At 38.1% G+C, this 12,830-nt stretch overlaps 1 protein-coding gene across 48 annotated transcripts in view; it reads left to right on the top strand.

Annotated features, from left to right (window-relative positions):
• Positions 1–12,830, top strand: part of IL15 (interleukin 15) — a 121,972-nt gene that overhangs the window by 98,958 nt on the left and 10,184 nt on the right. For 12 of the 48 annotated variants that reach the window (XM_070609019.1, XM_070609020.1, XM_070609029.1 and 9 more), the window contains 3 exons: positions 9,622–9,720; positions 10,706–10,803; positions 12,121–12,205. In XM_070609019.1, coding sequence (XP_070465120.1) covers positions 9,709–9,720; positions 10,706–10,803; positions 12,121–12,205 — 195 coding nt within the window. In that variant the 5' untranslated portion in view covers positions 9,622–9,708. Of the gene's footprint in view, positions 1–9,621; positions 9,721–9,782; positions 9,927–10,705; positions 10,804–11,262; positions 11,387–12,060; positions 12,206–12,373; positions 12,509–12,830 lie in introns of those variants that run through there. The other 36 variants (XM_070609006.1, XM_070609012.1, XM_070609010.1 and 33 more) reach the window with 10 other exon arrangements.

Genomic DNA, 12,830 nt, shown 5'->3' with positions numbered 1-12,830 from the left:
TGTTGTATGATCATGTTCATTTTACTGATTTGGAAAAAAAAAAGAACTCAGGTATATACACGTCTTGAAGTCATCTGGATGGTAAAAGAGAGAGCCGAGATTTGAACCCACATAGCTGTGACTGCATGTCAATGTTGACTGGCAGTCTGATTGTGCCCCTCCTCATTCCTTGCCTGTACCTAGTGGAAACGACTGCAGATAGGAATAGCTTTGTATTGGACACTCTTTATCAGTTGGGGAATATTTTGACATTTTTTGTTTTAGGATCTTATGCTGAATTTTGTCCAATATTTTCCCTCTCTGCAAAGGCAGCCATATGACTTTTCTCCTTTAATCTATTAGCGTAGTGAATACACCAATAAACCTTCTGATCTTGACCATCCTTTCATTTCAAGAATAAAACCTACTTAGTCATTTTTAATTGTATTCTGTTAACACACTGCTTGATGAATTTGTTAATTTTTTATTTTGGAAACTTGCATCTATGTTCATACAAGAGATTGCTATATAATTTTATTTTGGGAGATTTCATTACATGGTATTGATATCAGATTTTGTTGCTTCTGAATTAGAATAATTCTATACTACCATAAGGATTTATAAGTTCCTGAATGCTTGGGAAAACCTTCATAAAGTGTTTTCTTTTTTTTCTGTAGCAACCTTTTCTCTTGATTTTTGCTATTAATCATAATAAATGCCTTTCACATTCCCCAAATAAAATAATAATCTTAGCATGAGCTTACTTCCTCCTCTTTTCCTACATCATTTCCCATGGGGAGAATTATCTGTGATTTTCTGTCCACGTTGCTATATGGAAAAGTACACATTAGATAAGTGGTTGCCTGGTGTTGGGGTTGGGAATGGAGTAACAGCAAAGGGGTATGACAGAAATTTTTGTGATTTATAGATGTTTTATATCATGGTTGTGGTGATGATTTCATGGGTGTACACAACTGTCTAAACTCTGCACCTTTGTATTCCTAAAATGGATGTATTTTGTTATCTTGAACTCAGACCTCAATAAAGTTGATTTTAAAACTATAGTAGAAGTGTCAGAGAGAACAGGAAATCATTAGCAGGATGGGGAGAATGCCCATTAGAGGTTGCATCTCAGGAAACTATAATGACACTTTTTCTCCAGCAATACTTTGTAGCTTGGAATTTGAAATTGGCAAAATAAAAGTAGCAGAAAGGTGAAATGTGGAGGAAACTTGGGGTACACATTTAAGATATTATTACAGTGATTTATTGGGACCCTCCTGAATAGGGAGGCAAGTGTAGCTAAGAGGATGATGGCTGTGAGGATGGGGACAATGTAATTGTAAACAAATGAAAAATGAAATCCAACAAACATGTAATATGTGCTTACTGTATTCCTAGTATGCTTTTGTGTGTTGGAGGTACAGTAGTGAACAAGATTTTCTAACCACAAGGATCTCACATTTTTGCAAAATAAATGAATGAATGAGGTAAAAACCATATACTTAAAAAAAAGTTACTGTTAATTATTTAGACCCAAATGAAAATGTTACTTGTTTTATGCTTCATACTTTCTTATATCCCACATCTTTTTCTTTTCTCTTAGCTAACTTTCTTATTTTCCTGGAATGCATTTTCACATAATAATTCACAGACATTCTGTGGATCTTACATTTCCTAAGATCTGGTATAAAAGAATATTCTTTGCCCTCTTTCTCAAATACTAGTAGCTTTCTAGGTTGAAACTCATTTTCCTTTAGACTTTGAAGATTAGTTCTATTGTGTTGTAAGTACCATGATCAGATTCATTCTGATTCTTGTCCTTCAGTAGCTTGTTTTTACTCCATGGGTGTTATTTGCTTATTTTTCTTTATCCTGGAATTAGGAAATTTAATTAAAAATAACCACATTTATCGTTTATCCTTTTTATGCCCTTTCAGTGTGAAAGCTGGTGTTTTTTTCCAACTCCATGAAGTTTTCTTCTATCATTTTTGTGATCATTTCTTCCTCTCCATCCTCTTTGCTCTTTCTGGAATTTCTTTTTGATACTGTGTTAGAATTTCCAGACCTATCACATAATTTCCAACTCTGTGTCCTTTTGTACTCTGGTTTGGGAGAATTTCTTCACCTTTCACAAGTGTTTTGAATGAAATGCTTTTGGAAAGTGGACTAGAGGAACAGATCTCACTGACTGTTTCTGGACAGTAGTTAAGTATCAAAGCTGTGTGGCTCTGGGGAAGCTGGCCATTTTACCTGCCCTAGAGAATTGTATAGCTAGCATTTCTCAAAAACTCTTAGAAAAAACATTTTTCAAGTACATTTTCACCAAATGATTAAAAAAAAAAGCACATGAATATATTGCTACACAGCACTGTGATCAGAAAGCAGTAAGAGCATCTACTGTACAAGCCGTTAGCCACATATATGCATCATCATTGTCTATCTTAGATGATGAACTACCTGAGGTGTTTCTATATTCATTTTTTATAATACCACCTATTTAATTAATGCCTTTTGAATAGGCATGGTAACTGAGATGTCCAAATTTTATCACTGCCTTTGTCTCTGGCAGTATAGATAGTTAAATGGTTGTGATTTGCTTTGGAAGCGTTTCAATATAATTAAGCAATTTGTCTTGTTTTAAGTATTCTCCAGAACTTAAAAGTTGTTTTATTTAAAAATATATATATATATATATTGTAAACTTTGTATGGAAGAGTATTTTTTAAAAAGAGAAACGTCTTACCTAATCATTTATTTTTGTTGTTTTGGTAAACTGTGAGATTTATAGGCCCTATTAACCTGTTACATGACCTTAAGAGAGAATTAAATACCAACTTCAGATCTTATCTTTGTATGAATTAATTTTTAAAATTCACAGTAGTAACCCATGGTAACATAGCTCATACTGATTTTTTTCTAGCCTTAATATCAAACACAGGTTGTGTTTAAGGAAATTTCATAATACTGGTGTCAATTGAAAACAGCTTGAGAGCAGTTACTGAAAAAAATGCCAGTACACATAATGACAGGGCAATTTAAAACATGTGAAGATACCAGTTTCTTAACTGTATTCAAATTGGGCCTGATTGAGAGACTAATAGGATCAGAGGTCAGCAAACTATAGCCTTTGGGTAAAATCCACAAACCGTTTGTTTTGATAAATGAAGTTGTATTGGAACACACCCATACCCATTCATTCATGGCTTGTCTATGGCTGTTTTCACACTATAGTGGCAGGTAAGTAGTGACAGAGGCTGTAAGAATTACAAAGCCTCATATTTACTATCTGACGCTTTACAAATGTTTACCAATTCCCGCTTTGTACAATGGTGACAGTTTTGTCTGTTCTTATCCACCACTACTTTCACAGTGTTATCAAATGACTCGCTTTTCTCTGAATACACTCTACACTTGTTTGCCTATGTCCTTTCTCAGGCTCTTTCCTGACCCTAGAATGATGCTTCTCTCCTTTTACTCATATCTAAAATCTATTGATTCTTCAAGGTATGATTCCAAAAACACTTTCTCCATGAAACCGTATTATAAAAAAAGGAAATGAAATTTCCTGTATGTATCTCCTCAACACTCCCTTACATATACTCTAAAACCCCCTGCCTCTCTTTTGCTTGGCAAACACATCCATGATTAAATCTAGTTCTCTACCTATTCCAGGCCTGCCTATTCCTTGCAGTAATGTGGCTGGAGAAAACACACACAAGCATACTAACTCATCTTACTTTTTGACCATTCACAACCATGGACTTCCAATAGGCATGGCTCTCATACCATACTTATATTTGTTTATTCGCCTACTTACCTCGATGGCTATTTCATATTTTCTCCTCTGTCCTCAACCCCTATCACCTCCTCCCATCCTCACTCTCTGCTGATGACTTTTTGTCCTAATTCACTGAGAAAATTGAAGCAATAGTATAGAATTTACATGACCATATCTACCTACCTTCCAGCTACTGCATTCATACTAACTCTGAACCTTCCTTCCCATGACAATAGATGATGCTTTCCCACCCCCATTTGTGCATGAGACACTCTTGGCATTCTGAGCACCCAATTTCAATGTGGGAGGGGTGGTTCCCCCACCACGAACAAGTGATTTCTCAGACTCCAGCAGGGTATCCAAGAATTCAACTAAATTCTGGCACTATCTACCAGGAGATAGCATCAGATTCCACAGGTTGAGAGCTCAGTCCTACAAAACTGCTCCCCTACTCAACTTCAGACTCCAGTCTATAGCCCTGGACTTGCCAGTTGCAAGTCCAGGTTGTTCCCTGTGCTTCTGCCAACTGGCTATAAATTAGTTTCCCGAGACCCCTTCCTTGGGTTGGATTAATTTACTAGAGCAGCTCACAGAACTCAGAGAAACATTTTACTCAACAGATCACCAGTTTACTGTAAGAGAATAAACTCAGGAACAGCCAGATGGAAGAGATGTATAGGGCAAGGTATAGGGAAAAGGCATGGAGCTTCTGTGCCCTCTCCAGGCTCGTTCCTCTCCCAGCACCTCCACATGTTCACCAACCCAGAAGCTCTCTGAACCTTTCCTTTTGGGATATTATGGAGGCTTCATTACATTGGCAAGATTGATTAACTCACTGGCCATTGGTGATTGATTCAACCTCCAGCCCCTCTCCCCTCCCTTGGGTTGGGGGGAGAGGACTGAAAGTTCCAACCCTTTAATCACATAGTTGATTCTCCTGGCAACCAGCCCCCATCATTAGGTATTCTCCAAAAGTCACCTCATTAACATAACAAAAGATACTTTTATTGGTCTCATAACTTTGGAAGTTCCAAGGGTTTTAGGAGCTCTGTGCCATCAATTGAGACAAAGACCATATGTATATTTCTCATTGTAAATCACAATATCACAGATACCATTCTCATCCTCACTTCCCTATTCAAGAACATCTCTCTGACAAATTTCCTTCTCTCCCTCAGTTTTTCCCTCAGCATACAAATGTGCTGCTGTTTCCTCCACCTTCTATCACTTATTATCATGCCCTTAAGTACCCTGTTTTGGGGCATTATTCTTCAAAACATTGACTGCACTAGCAATTTACAAATCTTTTCCTCTCCCTTTCTTCCCACTCCCTTTCAGGCAGGCTTCTGCTTCCATGATGCCCCTGTGAAAGTGAGCTTATCTGTCACCTGTGACCTACAGGTTACTAAGCCCACTGGTCGGTGCTCAATTTATGACTTCCTTGACCTATCAGCACATCTACATGATCAGCATTTCCTTTTCCTGGATATACTTCTCTCAGTTGATTTCCAGAATGTTACACTCTCTTCATTTTTCCCTTTGGATATTTCTTTACAGTTCTTTTTTCTCCCTGACTAATTAATATTGAAGTACCCTGGCTCAGTCTTTGGTCTTTCTCTCTACCTTTTCTCTAACTTTCCCTTGTTTTCTCAACCAGTGTCATGAATCTCATACCTATTTCAGACTCCAGCCACTTTCCTGAACTCAAGATGTACATAGCCAACAGCCTATTTGACATTTCCACCTGCATATCTGATAGATCTCTCAAACTCAAAATGTCCAAAGCTGCAATTCGTGATCTGTCCCTTCTCTTCAAAATGTCTGTTGCACCCATGGCCTTCCTTATTTTGGCTCATGGCAGCTCCATTTCTCGATTGCTCAGAGCGAAAGCCTTGGAGTAATTCTTCTTTCTCTTATAGCCCACATCCAGTCTGTCAGGAAGTCCTTTTGGTTCTGTCAGAAAAATGTTTCCAGACTCCAATCACTTGTTCCTGTCTCCATTACCACCCATCTTGTTGCAGCCATCACCATCTCTCATCTGAAGTCCTATAGTCTCAGACTCCCTGCTTCTATCCTTGCCCCACCTACAGCCTGCCCTTAACACAGGAGCCAAGAAGGACTCTTAAAAAGGACATTCACATGCTATCAATTTTCTGCTCAAAATGTTGCAAAATGTCTCACTTCAGATCCTTACAGTGGCTAAACGGACTCGATCCACTTCTACCTTTCTGACCTCACTTCAGACTACTCTCTGCCTTCCTCGCTCCATTGGCCTCTTTTCTGATCCTCAAACTCGTATGTATGCAGCTGCCTTTGGCCCTTTACTCCAGCTGTACCCACTCCTTTGAAAGCTCTTCACTCAGATATCCTTGGGGCTTACGCCCTCACTTCCTCGTGTCTTTGATCTGATTTTGCTTTCACTGAACCCTACCCTGACCACTCTACTTAAAATGGCAACCCCATCTTTCTTACCTTAGTCTGTGTTTTCTTTTTCCTGTATCATTTAACCAGTATCTAATGAAATATATAACTAATTTATTTATGTATATTATATATGGTCTGTCTTTCGCCCTGAAACCAACGTTCTCTGTCTTCTGCATTCATTGATGTATCCCAAAGTCATACAAAAAATGCGCAGCACATAGGAAGTGCTCGATAAATATTTACTAAATGACCAAGGAGAGCCATGCTTTCTAAGTCTTTACAGTCCACATAAGCGCTCAAGCTTGCTTTGCCTTCATTTTTAGGTTTTTTGAGTGAACAAGTGAATGTGTTCACCAAATAAACCAATACTTATAATTCTTCTTATGTTGCTAAGTCTATTTAAATTTATTTTAGATGTGTGACTAGGCAAGTAAATCATTAAACAAATAAAACAAAAGAGCAGTGTGTTGGATTGTATTTCCTCACTGGGGAGAACTGCAATGTTGGTCTAGAACATAACATGTTTACAGTTATTGTCATAAGTCACTCCAGAATTACAACGGGTAGAGCTGCCCAGCTGTGTCGATTTGTCCACTCTTCCGGATGTCTTACCCCTGGGCAGTGACATCCCGCTGGGATAGCAGAGCTGCCATAAGGTCAACAGGCACCCTGCAGTGAGACCCAATCACAAGATTCCAAAAACTTCCTGCTTAAACTCTGTGAGCTCCTTGAGGGTAGGGCTGAGATTTAGTCTTCTTTTTAGTCCCAGATCCAGGCAGCCAGGTGAATGAAGGGCAAACCAATGATGCTGGTTGTGAGGGAATTTCACCACCATATGCAATTAGTAAACACTGTTTCCCCACTTCTCCAAAAATATGACATAAAAGGAAGAGGACCATTTATTTCATCCCTAAATTTGTCCTCTCAGAAAGTAATTAACCTGGTTTCAGCCACTTGTCTCTAACAGGTATTGTGTGAGAATCAAAGGAGATAGTGTATGTGAATGAACTGGAGTTCTGTTTCATGCCAGAACAGTTTGAAAGACCTGTTTTTAAATTATCAGACAGTGGCTTTTTGTTATGCACATGAGATGGATGAGAGACATCCTCTAGTAAGGGACCTACACTTCTCAACCACAGAGTTTGTGAAATTTCTTGCATCCCTCCTCCCCCTGCCCAACCTGGATTGGGAGGTAACCTTTGATAGTTACATGTGTAACATTCACCTGAAGCAAGTCACTTCACCTCTCAGAACCTCAATTTCTTCACTGTAAAGTAAGAGTAATATCTCTTACATAGAGATACTGCCAGGATTGAATATGATAATGCATATGAAATAATTTTGTAAACGTGAAAGCAGTAGGTAAACAATACTTATTCTAATTAATATTAACATCACTAATAATAATGATAGTAATAGTTAACTTTGAGTCCTGGCTAAAGAGAAAGGAGTAGAGTATTTTACCTTCTCAGGTCTTTTTGTCCCACATGGATTACAGACACAGATACACACATACACACACATTTCTGCTAAAATTCTCGGTCCACTGAACTATAGTAAGTGGCAGGTTGAATACTTTCAAGGCTACTATGAAAATCAGATTTTTGGGGCCCTCCCAGTGGTGTAGTAGTTAAGTTCGATGGCACAGGGTTCACAGGCTCGGATCCTGGGCGCAGACTTAGCACTGCTCATCAAGCCACGCCATGGCGGCATCCATCATAAAATAGAGGAAGATTGGCACAGATGCTAGCTCAGGGCCAGTCTTCCTCAAGCAAAAAAGAGGGAGATTGGCAACAGATGTTAGTTCAGGGCCAATCTTCCTCATTAAAAAGAAAGAAAGGAAACCAAATTCTTTGTTAACCCAGAAAACCACACCAGTTCTTTTGCCAAATGACATACAAAGCCTCTGTTATCATTATTTGCTAGAAGCTTTTGAGTTAGTTTGCTGCCACATTCCACGTGTTTGGCATGGAGCCTTCTGGCTAAAGCACTTACTCTTTTTTGATGTAACACCAGCTGGAGGTAGTTGGGCAGGTCAGTGAAAGTCACAGTGAGTGTGTGGCAACTCACCACTACAAAAGCCCAGGAGTCAAATTCCCATTGTTTACTAAAATAGCCTTTAAGGCCTTATTAACAGTTAATCACCCTTTGTACTGCTGGGTCCCAAGTCAATAAATACTGTTTTTTGAACAATGTGGAGTTTGGGATACCACAGCTTAAAAGGATGTAGGGCATTTAAGAGGCTTTGGAGGAAATTACAGGGGCCGTCCTGGTGGTGCAGCGGTTAAGTTCCCACGTTCTACTTTGGCGGCCCAGGGTTTGCTGGTTCGGATCCAGGGTGCAGACATGGTGCCGCTTGGCAAGCCATGCTATGGTAGGCATCCCACGTATAAAGTGGAGGAAGATGGGCACAGATGTTAGCTCAGGGCCAGTCTTCCTCAGCAAAAAGAGGAGGATTGGCAGATGTTAGCTCTGGGCTAATCTTCCTAAAAAAAAAAAAAAAAGAAAGAAATTACAAAGATAATTCCGACATTTTGTAAAATATTTGAAGCACTGAGATAATATAGACAATGAGAATGATTAGAACATGAGAGTAATAAGAAAAATTGGCTTTAATTAAACCAGTTAATCAGTGGATTAAATTGTATATAGCAGGAAGATTAGATTTAATATGTTGTTGCAGAAAAAAAGGCATTCCTACTAGATATACTCTTATAGTGTCCTGTTTAACACCTAGATGAGTGCTAGTTTTCCTTTTAAGAGTTATGCATCCTGTATTTTAAAGCAATCATTTTTATATCTCAGAAATATCTAAAAAATAAAATTATTTAATCATTTGAGTGTACAGAATGTAATTGCAGGGAATACGTATGTCTAGGAACATGGCACATTTTTAATTTTAGGGGAAAGACAACAGAGAGAACTTTTTTGACAACAAAGAATAAAGTTTTGTTACTGATGAAATTCTCAAATGATATTTCAATTAATGGTGATTTAATTCAAAGACCGAAGACTTCTATTCATTGTCTATAGAAGTAGCTACTTCTGTTGTAAATTAAATTAACAGTCAGTAGTTTATATGAATCTTGGTATTTGGTTGCTTCTACTTTTACTGGTATGGCTTTGGAATATGCCAAGCCAGGAGCATAATACAGTGGAAAGGGTTTGGGCTTTGTAATCGGGCAGATCTGCTGTAAAATCCTGGCCATCATGTCCTTGCTGTGGCACCTGGGCAGCTTACCCAAATGCTGCTAATCCTACCCTATGGATACCCTATGGGACTGTTGTGAGGATTAAATGTGATGCATATTAAGTGACTAATAGAGTGCCCGTGAAAAAGTAGGTGCTCAATAAATATTAATTCCCTTCCCTTTCTTCCCCCTGCTAGTCCACTTGTGTTTTTAATGGATCATCCTTTACCCTGGATTGTGTTGTAGGAAGTATTCTGGATGGATGGCTGCTGGAAACTCATTGCCATAGCCAGCTCTTCTTCAATACTTAAGGATTTACCCTGGCATTGAGTAATGAGAATTTCGGTAAGAAAAATTAGATGAAGATAGTATGTGGACTTTTCTTAAAAGGTCTCTTGTGTCTTCAGATACTTCATAAGTTCCATGACGCTTCTTTAAAGATCCTGGGATGTCTCAGATGTCTGTTCACATATGGATGCTTCTTATTTTGAAAATAAATAAAATAGGTTTTTTAACTCTGTTAACAACCCTGATGTGCTCTTCCTGTCATTGTAAGTGTACTATTTCACTTATTTCACTCTATTTTGTTCTTTAAGTGTCTATCTACTCAGTAAATTGTGTTGTCTTTGAGGACCAGGTCTGGGTATTATTCATCCCTTCAGTGTAGATTCAAGGAAGCATAGATTCTTAGTGGTTAAGGGGGTAGTCAACACTGCTTTCTGAAATTATAAAGGCTGTGAAAACATGAAGGAGGCAGGCAAAAATATTGAGATTCTGGGAAGTTCTAAGATAAGTAATATTCCTAAATCATCAAAGAAAATTATTATATATTGTCTCTGAGGATGCATAGAGTATCTCTAGTTGGTTCCACTTCTATCCAATTTTTCTCCCAAATGTTATTAATATATAATTAATTTTCACATAGTTACATGAAATTAATATAAAACTAGTTAACCTGTGTTAGTAATTCATGTTTTTAATCTGTGCCTTATAAAATATGTTGGACTGTTAAAAAGGAAAAAAAGACGAGAGGGAGGTTAAGGATAATAGAAACAAATTAAGTGGTGACGTTGGTATATATGTACATTTTTTCAAAATTAATATGTATTAAATATGTATTAAAGAATTTTTCACATAGGAGACAGAGCTAGAGGTACAGGAGAAAGCAAAAGAAAATAAATTCTAGTTTCATTAATTCTGATAAGGGACATTAATTCTGAAATTTTAATAAATTTACATTTTTGCACCTAAAATATGCTAAAACATTTTAAATCTTACTTTTTAACTAAAAATAATTTTTAACCATTTTGTCTGTGATTGTATTTTTCAGAAACCCTATCTGAGAAGTACTTCCATCCACTGCTACTTGTGTTTACTTCTGAACAGTCATTTTTTAACTGAGGCTGGCATTCATGTCTTCATTTTGGGGTAATTTTATCTTCCCGCATAAATATCATCATGTTAGTGGCCATGATCATTGTTCTTCAATATCCTCTCTATTAAATCAGTTCCTGTTCAGTTTGCTTACATCCCGAGGTACTCAGCATTTGGGGTATGCTAGAGGGCAGATTATGGAGACTCAGAGGAGGTTTGACAAACTCTCAATCGAGCATTTCTATTCTGGTAATAATACAAATGAGTATTATATCCTCCAAATAAATTGGACCTCTTGGTATATAACTAAACTTGGAAGTACACTCCTTATTAATATCTTGCATGATTTTCACGGCAGTAAAAAAAATAGATGTTTAGGTCTTGCCTATGTTACTTTTTTATCTATCCCTGGCACTAACTGCTCCTATCCTTTAAGCCCTGTCCTAGTTCAGTTTTTCCTCCTAATAAGCATTCATATTTTTCCATGCCTATTAATTTTTTCTTCTCTCTTAGATGCAGCTAATACACTGTACCCAGTTGGCCCAAGCACCAAACCTATAGTTATTGTAATCTGACTCTCAGTTCAGTTTTACTCCACTAATGCTTTCATGGTATGGGGAACCATAGATTCATGCAGGTAAATCTTCCTTGCAAGAAAGATTAGTGTTGGCTCTCAAGCTTCTGGAAAGATCGATCAGGAAGAGACTGTTTTTCCTGAGGCTCTAAGAATCATTCCACAGTCATTTGGTCAGTAAATATGTCTTTTGTCAGGATATTAAATTTCTGTTCTACCAAAATGAGCAAGTACATGATTTTGCAGCTTAGACTGGGCTCAAGTCTATAAAGTGTTTGGAGAAAGATGCTGCAAGCATCATAATAGTGTGAGCAGCATGCAAAAGGCCCTGTCTAACCTACTGTAAAGAACATTTACTGTCAAAATCATTACATGAAAATCATTACTGCTTATTTTAAGAATTTTACCTATTTGTTAAACTTAAAAGTCTGATGGAACCTCTACTTAAAGAAAAGTAGTATTCGTTCAAAAAGATTTACTGAGCACCGCCACACATCAGGCACTATTTGTACCTCATTGTAATAAATTGCACTAGGTTGTTTATAAGTTATCCTTCCAAATTAGGCTTTTCTCTAATCCAGGTTGGTCAGTCCTCAAGTTAAGCCTAAAGTGTCAAGGATACACTATCTGTTTGGTGCTGACATTTGTCTACAAGGCTGTCGAATGCAGAGGCAAGGATAACACTCGTCTTTTCCCTAGTCAGAATGAAAAATTCTTGATTGTTCTTTTGCCTGTAGTGTTCATGAAGACAATGTGATGTTCATTCAAAAGGCTTTGCTCTTTGGTTTTGCTTCCAGCTGTATCAGTGCAGGTCTTCCTAAAACAGAGGCAAACTGGCAGGATGTAATAAGTGATTTGAAAAGAATTGAAGATCTTATTCAAGTAAGTACTCATTTTTCTATGAAATATCTGCTACTATTGCTATGGAGTATGCCTCTCCCTGTGTTTTGCTGTCAATCTTAATGAAATCTCATTGGAACAGTAATATTTTTGTAGAAATTTGTGAGCCTTGTAAAGCCTTACATAAGATCTTTTACTTACAATTTTCAGATCCTAATTATCTTTAAAACTCAATTTATGAGTGGCCCAGCATGAAGAGCTCTCTGTCACCATAAGCAAGAGACTCCCTTCTCTTACCAGAGAAACCAGGTGGCTTGGTGGCACTTGTAGGGAGAATGGCCTGACCTAGGGAAGGGCTTTCTGCTCTAGGGGCTACAGAACCCCGTCTCCCACTTGGAAACACCAGCTGGCATGGCAGAACCTGCAAGGAGGCAGAGATCAGGAGCCCCACTGACAACAGGGCCAGGGAAGTGCCTTCAGCACCAGTGGGCAACTCAGCAGGGACCAGTGAGAGCCCCAGGGGCACCAGGTGAGCTAAGCTTTCCAAATTAGCACCACCAAGATTCTGAAAACTAAACTGTCATTGGAATCACACCATATAAACATAGGTCAGAACCTGCATGCTAAACCTCAACAGGGTGGCTGCATGCTAATATAGAAGAGTTAG

Source organism: Equus przewalskii, chromosome 2, assembly GCF_037783145.1.
Source record: "Equus przewalskii isolate Varuska chromosome 2, EquPr2, whole genome shotgun sequence".
NCBI classification, from domain to species: Eukaryota; Metazoa; Chordata; class Mammalia; order Perissodactyla; family Equidae; genus Equus; species Equus przewalskii.
This window is presented reverse-complemented; position numbering and strand designations above follow the sequence as displayed.